The following is a 13,748-nucleotide window of genomic DNA, read 5'->3' on the forward strand; positions in this document are numbered from 1 at the left end:
ATGTGCACACAAACACCTGCAGATGCATAGTTACAAACACTTTATTCACAACTGCCCACAGTAGGCAGTACCCAAGATGTCCCCTGGCAGAGCACAGACTATGGCACACCCACACAACAGACTAAGAATGCTGGGAAGGGAATGAGCACTGACATCACTGAGTCAAAGAAGCAACCAGGAGACGCTGTGGGTCTTTGGTTAAAGACATCCTTGAAGAGCAAAACTCTGAAGGCTGTAGAAAGACCAGTGAGTGCAGGAGTAAGGGAGGGAAGGGTGGCTGCGCAGAGTGTGGGGGGCTTGAGGGCACTGAACATGTTCTCTGTGATTCACGTGTGCATGTGTTGTCACACATTGCTCAGACTGGGTAATGATGCTATGTCAGTATTGGTTCACTGATTCTAACTCATATGATGTAACAGTTGGGGTGGGATGCCATGTAGGGACTCTATGCACCTTAATCTCAATTTTGCTGTGAACTGGAAACTTTAAAAAAAAAAGAAAATGACTTTGAGATTTTGTGCCTGAATGTACATCCATTCACCACATGCATGCAGTACCCTCAGAGGACAGAAGATGGCGTTAGATCTCCTAGAACAGCAGCTACAGATGGTTGCAAGCTGCCGTAGAGGTGCTGGGAACTGAATCCAGGTTTTCTGGAAGAGCAGCCAGGGCTCCTAACAGCTGAGCCATCTCTCCAGCCCTGGTTTCTTAAAAATAAACTCTATTTAAAAGAAAAAGTTAGCCGGGCGGTGGTGGCGCATGCCTTTAATCCCAGCACTCGGGAGGCAGAGACAGGCGGATCTCTGTGAGTTCGAGGCCAGCCTGGGCTACAGAGTGAGTTTCAGGAAAGGTGCAAAGATACACAGAGAAACCCTGTCTCGAAAAACCAAAAAAAAAAAAAAAAGGAAAAAAAAGAAAAAGTTAGTAAAATTTGCATAAAGAGAAGTTCATGCCAAGTGGTTCTGGAGTGAAACCGGTGAAGTATTTCAGCAAGAAGTCACAAGGATCTCTCAACTCCTCCGTCCAGCTCCCACTAGGAAAGGGGTCAGCACTACACTGACAGGGCGAGGCGCCTCAACGGGTTCAAGTGCTTGCCGCACAGACCCCATGACCTGAGCTCAAGTTCTGGAACACACAGGAGGAGAGAACTGATTCCCAAAAGTTGTCCTCTGACCTCCACATTCATGCCATAGCACGTGTGCATACACACACACCAATAATTAAAATAAAAATATAAATATAACACTGTCACCAAAACTGAACAAGAGCACTACAAATATATCTATACCAATATATGTTATCATGAAGATACAAATATTCTAAATCAACAAACAAACAAAAAGTTAATGAAAGAAATCTAACGATCTACCAAAAGAATTCTTCTATACCATGATCAAGCAGGACTTACAAAGAAACACAAGGTTGACTTAACATTTTTAGAGAATCAGTCTGGTCTAGGCAGTTCCTCAATGGAGGCTTTCCTATCAGAGGGTTCTAGACTGGAAATCTGACAATGAAAGCTAACTAGGAGACTATGTATCTCTGTGTGTTTAGATCTTCCATACCTTATTTTGGTAATCAGAGTGCTCTGTGGGCCTTCTGCAGGGAAGTGTCATGATTACTAACTGATGTAATCAACAGTCCAGTCCACTGTGGGCAGCACCATCCCTAGGCAGGTCATCCTGAGCTATATATAAAAGCTAGCTAAGCATGAGTCTGTGAACAAACCACAAGCAGTGTTCATCTAAGGTCTGCTTCAAGTTCCTGCCCTGGCTTCCTTCAAGGATGGACAGTGACCTGTGAGCTGAATAAAACCCTTCCCTCTTCTGAGTTCCTTTTAGTCATGGTATTTGTTCCAGGAAAAGAGATGAAACTAGAACACAGAATGTCCATGGTCCAGATGACTCAACATTATTAAGATGTTGATTCTTTCCAGATCCATCTATGGACTCAATGCAACCATGGTCAAAATCCTAGCCAGATTTTGCTTCAAAACATACACAAAAATTTCTAAAATCCGCATAGAAATGCAAAGGACTAGAATAGCCAAAAGTTTGAAATGGCAAAGTTTTAAGGATGTACACCACCCAACTTTAAAAGTAAAGTCGATGAATGGGAGGGGAAAGGCATTACAGTGAGCATGAGGCTATTTTCTGGATGGTATATATTTATCTTTGACAAGGGGATGATTTCCTGGGCATATACTTTGATCAAAACTCGAGTTGATGGCATTGCTGTGCCTGGTTTGTTATTTGTCACTGTGCCTCAACGAAACTGAGAAATGACCTCATTCGGTCTTCAGGTCCAGTCCTTCAGAGTCATCATGTCAGCAACCCCATTCTGCAGGCAGAAAAACGCAGACTCGGAGGGCCAAGCGGCTTGAAACCAGGGCCCTTCTCCTCTGGGTGCTTACGTTTTGGTCACACTGACAGACATGCTTTGGGATCTGCTTCTCCTCCAGACAGTGAGTGCTGACCAGTATCAAGCATGTGCCATGCCAGACATTGTGCTTAGAATGGAGAATGCCGCTGCCAAGAGGAAGATCCTACCCATGGGGGATGTGCAGTGCCAGAGCTGGGCCCTCCGGAGACTGGCCTATCAACCCTGTCTAGGGATTTTCTCATTATACCCCATCTCCTCTCAAAAATGAAGAAATGATCTGTGGGTCCTCTGCCTACACAATCGTCTGTACTGATCACACTATGGGACATATTTCACTACTATCTCTATGTGTGTATGTGTGTGTGAGATGGGGGGGGGCGCATGGACCATAGCGTACTCATGAATGTCAGAGAACACACCTCTGTGGAGTTGGTTCTCTTCTTCCACCTTTATGTGGGTTCTGGGCATCAAACTTGGCTCTCCCGGCTCATGCAGCAAGTGCCTTTACTCACTGAGCCATCCTGAAGGCCCCTCACTGCTACCTTACAGATGAGGAAATGAAGGTACCAAGAGGAAAAGGCACTGTTTCTTGGCCTCAAAGCTAGAGAGCAGCAGAGCCAGATCCTCAAGCAGATCTTGCCAGCAGGGCTTACCACCCCCTGCCCCATTAAAATGCCTGATATTATGCAGTTGCTCCCGAAGCCAGAGTCCAAACAAAGCGTCCCTCCCCTGCAGACACAATCACCCACAGGAGCCCAGCCCTTCAGACGAGAAGAGCTGCTCAGCAGAGGTCTGGTCTGTGTTATTAATTCACTTCTAACCAGCACTCAGGTCAAATCCGTGCTCAAGAAAGGAGAAAAAGACGAGTCTCAAAGCTGCAAAGTGTTAGCTGCATTCCTTCTGACGTGCTGCTGGCCAGGTCTACTGCCAGACCCGACTCCTGCAGATGCCATGCCTTGGGCTGAGGAGAACCCTTTTCGACTGTGTTTCCAGTGTGACAGAGTCACTACCATAGACAGAACACCACTAGAGACCAAAGAGCAAATGGCAAATGTGAACTCAGAGCAAGAGCGGATGAGAGGGGCCTTTGGTGCTCACTGGCACCGGCTCTGACAAGCCCTGTGCCAGGAGCCATCTTCTCCATGCCTTGGCCTCACCTGGAGGCCAAGTGTGCCATCCTGCTATGTAATTCCACCGTTTGAACAAAGAGAGGCGGTACTTCATGGACAGCAAGTGGAAAGGGGGACTTATTACCACTGTCTCACCTAAATGTGTCAACAAATAGCAAACAGCCGTAGGCACTGAAGGGCCCTGGCACCATCCCTGTGTCCTCAGGTGACTATCTAGAGCAGCAGACTGGCCAGATGCAAACTAGGGGGCAGAGGTGTCCAGAAGGAGTGGGTTAAGGGAAGCCACAGCACCCTGGAGCTCTAACTGCACCCCATCTGCTGAGGCATCTGGACACCCCAGGTGAAGGGGGCAGCCTGCAGGAAATGAGATGGGAGGGAACATGAGGGGGATCTGGTATGGTGGGCTGGCCATTACAAAGCTGAAGGAGGATGGCCTACCTCCTGAGCAGTAGGGGGGAGACAAGGCTCTAAGCAGGTCAGGAAGATGGCCAGAGAAAAATGTCTCCAGCTCCAAAGAGAGAATGGGAGCCAGGGCTGATGAGAAACGACTGGGCTCTGCCATCCACAGGAGGAGAAGTGGCTGTGGCTGAGCTGGATGAAGCAGAGGGAAATGGTCTGTGCACACTGCCCAGCACATGACCTGAGAGGGGTTTCAATGATGTCAGCGAAACCCAGCTCTTTGCCACAGGCGACTGCCTGCTGGCGGCTCTCCCCCCTCCCAGGGCCAAAGAGAAGAGAGGACACACAGGGTTTGTCCCACGTCCAACACTGATCTCGGCTTTCTGGAATGTCCATGTCTTCAGAGCAGGCAACACAGCCAGACAACCGGCCAAAGGGTCAGGTCCTGACCCTCACAGCAGTCTCCCTGAGCCCCAGCATGCCCCTGCTGGGGAACTGTGGGCCTGCACTGAGCTGGGCTCCTGAGATCAGCCTGAGGCATACCAGCAAGTGTCCCCCAGGTGGCAGTCAGGTCCCCAGCTCCACAGGAGGGGGAGTTAAAATCAAGTCATAGAGGCCACCTCTTCTTCACACAATGCCCACTTTGTCTCAGACATTTGGTTCTCAATGCCTCACCTCTTCACTTAGCCAGAGCTGGTCCTCTCTAAGGCCACAGACAGGAAGGCAGGAAGACAGTCACTGCCTGGAGTCCAGGGGAGGCGGCTATGACACTCTGGTTATCACCCTCCCAGGCTCCCAGGCCAGGCCCACACGTGCTCCTGGTCATGTTCCTCTACAGTGCTGTCTCTCTCTCTTCTCCCCTCTAGGTTCAGCTCCACCCTCCCCTTCTTGTCTTCATGCCCTCCATCTCAGGCCTTTGTCTCACCAGGTCTCCTCAACTCCACCTCAGCCCCACCCCAAGGCATAGCCATCACCCACATGCAGTCACCAGAGCTCCTCCAATCCCCAAACTGCTCCAAAAGCCTTCCTACCCCACCCTCACTTCCACCCAAATCTGTGCGTCGCCTTCTCATTCTCCTGAGTCTTCCGCACTGCCCGCACCTTTGACCCTTTAATTTTGTTCTCCACAGGCAAAACACAGCCAAATCCCCTGAGCTGTGCTAGGACATCCTACCCAAGGGTCCGTGTCCTGTCACCTTCCAGGCCCCGGTGTAGGCCACAGCTCACATCTCCTCTCCATAGCCACAGCCTGCTGCTTCTCTGCTTAGCCTTCATAGCAGCCTCGAAACCAGCCCCACACCAGACTTCCCATTCTCATTGCTACCCTACTACCCTACATATGTAAACCCTGCAGGACCCCCCTAACTCCAGAGGGGTATATCTCAGAGTGGCTGTCTTTAAAACCAGCTTTCCCCTTTTAAGACCCCTCAGTGCTGAGCTCAAACTCTTGAGCGGAGTCCACCTAAGCCTCCCTGCCCTCGCATTTTCAGATCATGATGGTTAAAACCATCAAGGGGACAGGATCCAGAGTCACCTAGACAACAAACCTGCTGGGAAAGTCTCTGAAGCATTTCTAGGGTTGTTAACTAAAGATGTTCCTTAAACGTGGACAGCACCATCCCACCGGCTGGGATCAAGGACTAAATGAAAAGGAGAAAGTGAGGTGAGCATGACTGTTTATCCCTCTTTTCCTGACTGTGGAAGCCATGAGACCAACTGCCTCACATTCCACACTGCCATGCCCTGGCTGCACCGGCAAACCATGAGCCAAAATAAACTCTCCTTTGAGGTGCTTTGTCGATGGTCACAGCAGTGAGAACTAATACAAATTCTCCTTTCATCCCTACCTCACCAACAAGACACAATCCCTTTCCTCTCCAAGGGAGCCTGAGTCCCCACTCCATGTTCAAGGGCCCTCAGGGGCTGGCTGGCATCTAGACACCAAGGGCTCAGGGACAGATGCACAGCTGCTCTGCTATCAAGTGCTGCATCCTCCAGGGTGCTGGCCCCCCACATAGGCTTTGATGAATAATCTTGCAGTGAAGACTTTCCATCCACAATACATAGAGCCAGCTCAGACTGAGCAGCAGGAAACAGTGATCACAAGCCACTGGCACTGACCAAGTTCCTGTGTACCTCCTGCAAGTTTTAAAAAGAGAGGGGGGAGAGAGAGAGAGAGAGAGAGAGAGAGAGAGAGAGAGAGAGAGAGAGAGAGAGATCCCCCATATCATGCACAAGGAAACTGAAACCCAAGCAGAGGAAATAACAGTTCAGTCTTAGCAGGAAAGAGAGCAGCCACACCATCCCAGCTCTGACAGATGAGCATGCTGCATGCGATTATTAAGCAGCAGCTCAGCTCTGATAGGGCCATGAGCTGAGCAGAACCCAGTCATAGGGCCAAGCGCAAGTCAATGAGGTGAGGAAATGTCCACCACCCACACCGAGGCCTGGCAGAGCTGCAGAGAATAACAGCTACACTAACTATAAAGCTGAAGCTTTTCTCCTACAAAACAGTTCCATCCAAGCTCAACCCACCAAAAAGGCTAGAAGCAAAGGCAAGCACTGCCATCTTCCATGCAGACTGGCATCTACAATCCGTTCCAACAAAAGACACATGGCCCTGACCCAGGCCTCGACACCAAAGCTGACACAACTCTAAGCACCTCGTTGAACCAAAAAGCAAAGCACGAAGCCCTCCAAGGCAGCAGGACCAACGCTGACAGGTTTCAGGGCCCATGCTGGCAGCTCCTGTCAGACCTGGACGGGGCAGTTATGCAGCAAAGGAATGTGAGCAAAACTGAAAGACACGGAGCATATGAACACAAGTTCATTACAAGTGACTGCTCACCAAGAACCAACAACACACACACACACACACACAAACCATCACCACCGTCACCACCACCATCTCAACAAACCTCCACCATCATCACTATCGCTACCATCACCAAATAGTGATGCCAGCCACAAGGGTGCCAACACAGCCCCCACCACTTTCCACTGGGACAAGTGGTTCCTGCACTTACATCACCATCTGTAAACAGACTCGCCCCATGGTAAGCTGAGAGCTAGATGACATCGTACAGGTAGTCTCTGAACACTAATCACAATGTCCAGCATGTACCACAGATCCTAAAGCTTGGACAGTTAGGTCTTCTGGAGCCCCAGCCTCTGTGCCATGTGTTCTTCATACATTTCCCGTGTTTAGATGGCTTTCCTGAATGGTGTTCACCGACCCCATGCTATGAATGAGGAAACACAAACTTAAAGAAGTCAAGTCCTTGGCAAAGTCCCAATGACTAAAGTCTTAGAACCACAGACTATCTGTGAGAGATGGCACCAAACTGTCTCTGTGATTCCGACCTCCCCGTGCTCAACCCTTGTCTCACTAAATAGGGCTGATCTGTGAAACTAGCAAAATATTGTGGGAAGGGCAGGCCAGGACTCCAAGGTCAGGTCATAGTCGTTACGGCTTTACCTTGCTTCTCTAGGTCACTTCTAGGGAAATTCACCATCCCACAAGAACACTGTCACACCAGGAGGACCTGAGAGTAGTCTTACGGAACGTTCTACATGACAACAGCCAGGACTAACTTTCCAGATGTCACAGTGGAAGCAGGTTTCCAGACCTAGCCACACCCTCAGCTGACTGCAGCCTCCTGTAAGCCCCTGAATATGACTATCCATCCAGGTCATTCCTGGATCCCAGTCCATCTGGTAGCTTGTCACACAGCAACAGAGAACTGACATGGTAACCTTGGGGTACCTTACAGTACTCTCTTTCTTTAGTGCACAAAAGGAAGCAAGCAACAGCAGGTATATCAGAAGGCAGCTGAGAGAAGCCAATGTAAACCCCACCCAAGGTGCTTGTCCTGTCCCAGAGCCCACATTCCCCCACACCACCTAATAACAGGCCACATTAGCACCCATCCATCTACAAGCCTGCACATAGGCAATTGGGCCACTGAATATCAGATGTGAAGGGTAAAGACATAGAGGCAAGAGTCTAAGTAGGCAGGGCCCTGAGCACCACTCACCACAGGGACTGCCTTCCTCCTAACAGCATCAGACACTCAAGGACCCACATGGCTGGGTCCTTTATGGGGCTTCATGTCTCTCCTACCTCCTTACTTTTGTCAAAGTCTCATGACACACCTGTGTGCATGCAAATCCCACTACCTGGAACATTCTTCCAGAAGTACCAATGGATGCCCTCCAAAAACGTCTGAATTTCTCCAGAGCTGCAGCTAGATGGGAGCCCTGAAGACCTCCAATCACGGTCCTGCTGAGCATTCTTCTATTAAGTCATGTTTCCCATATTAATAAGTATAGTGTCAGCAGACAGCATGATAATAACTCACCAATGTTGGGAGGAAGGCGTGGAGGAAGCAGAAATCTGGGCCCACTGGCAAAATGGCCAAAAAGGAGAAACAGCTCATGCCCCCCTCCTAGGAAAACCCAAGAAGTCCAGTCACCATCTCAAACCCAGCCAGCACTGGGGAAGATCAAGAACTATTTCCTAGACATGTGCGCCAATACCAAATCTACAGCCACACCAGCAAAGGTGGAAGCCACGTGCTCTGCAGGAGTAGGCACTCAGATGGGCATGAGTCAAGTCCTGGCTACATGGTCCATGGCCACAATTATTTGTACTATCTATGTGGGGCTGAATGCAGAGGAATTTTAGTCAGTCACCAGATAGGAGCAAACCTTGAACAGCCCATAGCCATTGGTTTTTGAGTCTGCTGCCGGGGTTCTCTAACTCTAGAGAACCACTGATTCTGAGCACATCAGTCACTCTCCAGCAAAGAAGCCCAGACACCTAGGCTTTGCTTATTAATTTCACTCTATGCACAGCCAGGCCTATAAGGCATTGTCCACAGGGCTGCTGACTGCTAGGAGCTCAGCTTACTCAGTGCCCATCCATCTCTCACACTGGCCTCTGCTTCCTGGGAAGTCTGACCTACATCATACAACTGCCTTATTCATGCCCTTCCCACTCTGGGGTGGTCCTACCACAACATGGCAGGCATCCCCAAAAGGAAAAATTCCAGTTTCAGTCTGTGAACAGTAACAACAGCAGCAAAGAAGCCAGGGCAGCTCCTGGCTCCTTTTAACCATTGTTTTGACAATGAGAATTGGGCTCCATTTTCAGGTAACTAACTTGTCATCGGCCCTAGAAGTCCAAGCCTGGGGTTGTTCCAGATCATTCAAAGCAGTTGGCTGTGGCTCTTCACCCTCTGTCAGTCACCTAGTCAACTTTTGTGGAATAGTACCAACTGGGTTCCAGGCCCGACCCAGAGATGCAGATTCAGGCCTAGGGGTGGTAGTCTGGGAGCCCCATGCTTTGGCAGCTGCTCTGAGGATTCTGAGACTTACAGCTCCAAAATAAAATTGTAAAGGAAAACGAATGCACTTTAACATCTGGAAACAACCTAAAGATGTCAGCTGGAAAGGCTCCCTCCATGCTGCAGTGCTCTGGAGAATGGCCTTGTCTGGCCCTTGTTGAGTCTCTGGAGTGGTAGACATCCTGCTATTTGCCTCCCACAGTCACACCTGGACACTGAGGGCCACCTGACAGACTAGGTCACTACCCTTGACATTCAGGTTGAAAAACAAAGATCATAATAGGGCTCCAGATCAAAGCCTCAGCTGCCAGGCATGGTAGCACACACCTGAAATCCCAGCATTTAGGAGGCAGAAGTAGGGTGATTAGGAGTTCAAGGTAATCTTTGGCTACACAGAAAGTTCAAGGGTAGCCTGAGATATGTTGAGAAGACCACCTCTCAAAAAAAAAAAAAAAAAAAAATGAAAGACTGAAAGCAAGACAGAGAGATCTGGAGAGAGCCTCATCGGAGAATGAAGGCAACCATCATCAGCTCCAGCCAGCAAGGCTCCTAGAGGCAGAGAGCTATTAACTGGGACCAAGCAACTGTTCCACATAAGTGATGAAACAGAAAAAGATGCCACCACCATTTAAAAACACCATGCATGGGTCAGGCGGTGGTGGTGCACGCCTTTAATCCCAGCACTCGGGAGGCCGAGACAGATGGATCTCTGTGAGTTCAAGGCCAGCCTGGTCTACAGAACAGGTTCTAGGACAGCCAGAGATACACAGAGAAACCTTGTCTTGAAAAAAAAAAACTAAAAACAAACAAACAAAAACCCCAGCATGCACAGTAAGCCCCCGAAGGCAGTGTAACAAGCACACACTAACACAAGCCTCCGTCACTTCACAGCCACCAACAGTATGGACTTTCCAAACTGTGCTGTGGGATGGCTGGGCTTGCGGTCTGGCTCCATTGAGACATGCAGTCACTGTAAAGCTGAGTGTACTCTAACCCACACATGCTGCAGTGGCCCTTCTGAACTGTCTCCCTCCTGCACCTCACCCCAAGGCAGAGCAGCAGTGTCTGCTCATCTTGACCCCAGCCCTGGGCCACAGGTGACTGAGCACTGGCCACATGACTAAACTGGGCTAGACGGGGAGAGCTGTGTCGTCAGTCTAGGAAGCTGTAAATGTGGGTCCTTCAGGGGGTCAAAGTGGTGCACACGGACAGATAGGAGAGGAAGGAACAGGGAAGTGGAAGCTATGGCAGGGACAGCCACACCCAGCACTTCTCCCTCTGTGGGGACCCCAGGGAAAGGTTCTCAGAAATTTCTGAAATGGGTTTGTGTTACTTGTTAGCAAAGAAAGGGAACTCCGGGTAAAATAATCACAACCCCCTACCAACTAGAGAATGTCACCAGAAACTTTCATTTCGGAGGATCCACACTGACTCTTCCCCCTTTATCACTTCTAAAACTGCACATATGCTTTTAATATAAACACGTGAGAGTTTGCTGTGGCAACTAGTTTCAAAGCAGAAGCAAGGCAACCACTGGGATGGGGAACAGCACAAAGAAAGCTACCCACCAAACAGCCCTCACGTGCCCTTCTCCAGCGAGTGCTCAGCCAGGACAGCCTGGGACAAGGAGGACAAGGAGACTGCCGCACAGTAGAGACAGGGCCACCAGCCAGTCTGCCTGCCAGAATGGGCCAGATGGTGGCTTTCTCAGCAGAACCTAAACTTCTGACTCAAAATGGACACATGTGTCTCTGGAAGGCTTCAGAGGGCTATCCCTCCCGAGCCCTAGCCCAGTGGGTGTGCATAAAGATGGTACAAACCTCCGGCTGGATGGCTTTGAACACGGGGATGTCCATCAGTGTGATCTGACTCTACAAGAGAACAGAGACACATGGTTAGAGGCTTTTAAACTAATGCCTGAAACACAGAAGTCTTAATGTATTTATGGGGTACCATGTGATGGTTGGACACACGAGTGTGGTGTGTAACATTTAAATCAGGTCAGATATATCTATCTTCTCAGACAGTTATAATTTCTTCATAACAAAACATTGAAGATCTTCCATGCTTTCTGCAGTACACAGCTCACCCTCTGCACTAACCCAAGCTGGAACTTCTTTCTCCACTAATCGGTTGTTCCCCTCGCAACCCTCCCCTCCTCCCAGACTCCCCAGGCTCAGAAAACCGCCTTTCCCCCCCTAGCTTCTATGAGACAGACCTTTTCATATTCTCCCACATATGAGGGGACCATGTAGCACATGCCTTTCTATGCCTGGCTTGCTTCACTTAACAGAATACTCTCTGGTTCTAACTGTGCTGTCTCAACTGACAAGATTTCATTCTTTTTCATGACTGTAACCCACTGTCTGTTTGTGCCCCATTTTCCCCAGTCACGCATGAGTTTACCGACTCAGTTTGTTTCCATGTCTTGGGTATCATCGTGGGTGGGCCTACACTAAACACAAGTATGGACTTCACTTGCTCTGGAGAAATACGCCGCAGTGCTGGGGCTGCTGGATCACACTAGTTCTTCTTTGGGTTTTGGAGAAGCACCTTCACTGTTTTCTTTGACAACTACACTACCATGCGTGCCCAGCCACGCACACACGATGCCCTTGTCTCTCCACCTCAGCAGTGCATGCTGTCTTTCAACTTTTTGGTAACAGTCATTTTCTCTTGAGTTAATGAGTTCTCCTGGGTTTGAGTTACCTTTTCCTGATGACTCCTGGGCATCCTTCCATGTCCCCTGGCCACCTGCATGCTTTCTCTGGGAAAGCCCACTAGGTCCACAGCTCAGGTATGAATCCCACTATCTCTGTTTATTTTGGTTGCATTTGTGTTTTTCGCTCGTGAGCTTTCTGAAGTTCCTTATATAATCTGGATCTTAACTCTTGGCGAATGTATAGTTTGCAGATATTTTCTCCATCCTATGGGCCGTTCCTTCACCCTGCTGACTGCTTCCTTTGCTGGGCAGAGTCTTCGTGTCTGATATAACCCCACTAGTCTGTTACTGACTTCATGTCTTGTCCTTTCCAACCCGCTAAAGCAGTGGTTCTCGATCTCCTGATGCTGCAACCCTTTAATACAGTTCCTCATGCTGTGTGACCCCCACCCATAACATTATTACATTGCTACTTCATAACTGTAGTTTTGCTACTGTTGTGAACTGTAATGTAAATAGCTGATATGCAGGATATTGATATGTGACCCCTCTGGAGGTCACGACCCACAGGTTGAGAACCACTGGCCTCAAGCATCCCCTGTCATGCCCCACCCTGGTGATTTCTTCTACTACTTCCAGTTTCAGGTCATTTTAATGCAGTCTCAGTCGGTTTTTACTGCTGAGGAGAGAGAGATATAAATTTCCATGCTGCCCGCCCTACCACATTCCTCCTCATAAATCTGTGCCCACACCCTTCCCTTTGAAAATGAGATAAACTTCCAGCCTCAGAGCTGATCGTACTCATTTGGAAGATGGGACAGGGAGTAAGGGAAACATTTTAGTTTGGAAATATTTTTACTACTTGGTTTTTTGTTTCAAGTATGAATTACTTACCTAATTTTAAAAAGTTGTAGATACTCTATTTTAAAATTTATGTGATAGATATCTATTACTCAAATTTAAATAAATGGTAGCATATGGAAATTAGACTGCTCTTCTGAAGTCTCTACCTCCCCGAAATTACATGGCTGAGAGCTATTTGAGATGTGTTCACAGGCCCCATATGAGGCCCTCAACTATTTATTATTCCACCAGCCCTCGGTGAGATCAGAGAAACAGCTAAGAGGCAGCGTGGAGAACCTGGAAGCAGTGTGGCATGGCCACGCCACGTCTACTGCCCTCCTCTGTTCAGTGTGGCCACACCACGTCTACTGCCCTCTGTTCAGTGTGACCACACCACGTCTACTGCCCTCTGTTCAGTGTGGCCACACCACGTCTACTGCCCTCTGTTCAGCGTGACCACACCACGTCTACTGCCCTCTGTTCAGTGTGGCCACACCACGTCTACTGCCCTCTGTTCAGCGTGGCCACACCACGTCTACTGCCCTCTGTTCAGTGTGGCCACACCACGTCTACTGCCCTCTGTTCAGTGTGGCCACACCATGTCTACTGCCCTCTGTTCAGTGTGGCCACCCCACGTCTACTGCCCTCTGTTCAGTGTGACCACACCACGTCTACTGCCCTCTGTTCAGTGTGACCACACCACGTCTACTGCCCTCTGTTCAGTGTGACCACACCACGTCTACTGCCCTCTGTTCAGTGTGACCACACCACGTCTACTGCCCTCTGTTCAGTGTGACCACACCACGTCTACTGCCCTCTGTTCAGTGTGACCACACCACGTCTACTGCCCTCTGTTCAGTGTGACCACACCACGTCTACTGCCCTCCTCTGTTCAGTGTGACCACACCACGTCTACTGCCCTCTGTTCAGTGTGACCACACCACGTCTACTGCCCTCTGTTCAGCGTGACCACACCACGTCTAC

At 49.3% G+C, this 13,748-nt stretch overlaps 1 protein-coding gene across 6 annotated transcripts in view; it reads right to left on the reverse strand.

The window, feature by feature from the left end:
• The window catches only part of Ralgps1 (Ral GEF with PH domain and SH3 binding motif 1), a 245,358-nt gene that overhangs the window by 184,504 nt on the left and 47,106 nt on the right, over window positions 1–13,748 (reverse strand). For all 6 annotated transcript variants that reach the window (XM_059260107.1, XM_059260105.1, XM_059260103.1 and 3 more), the window contains exon 4: window positions 11,080–11,130. In XM_059260107.1, the coding sequence (XP_059116090.1) occupies window positions 11,080–11,130 (51 nt within the window). The remainder of the gene's footprint in view (window positions 1–11,079; window positions 11,131–13,748) is intronic.

The sequence above is a fragment of the Peromyscus eremicus genome, chromosome 4, assembly GCF_949786415.1.
Source record: "Peromyscus eremicus chromosome 4, PerEre_H2_v1, whole genome shotgun sequence".
NCBI lineage: Eukaryota > Metazoa > Chordata > Mammalia > Rodentia > Cricetidae > Peromyscus > Peromyscus eremicus.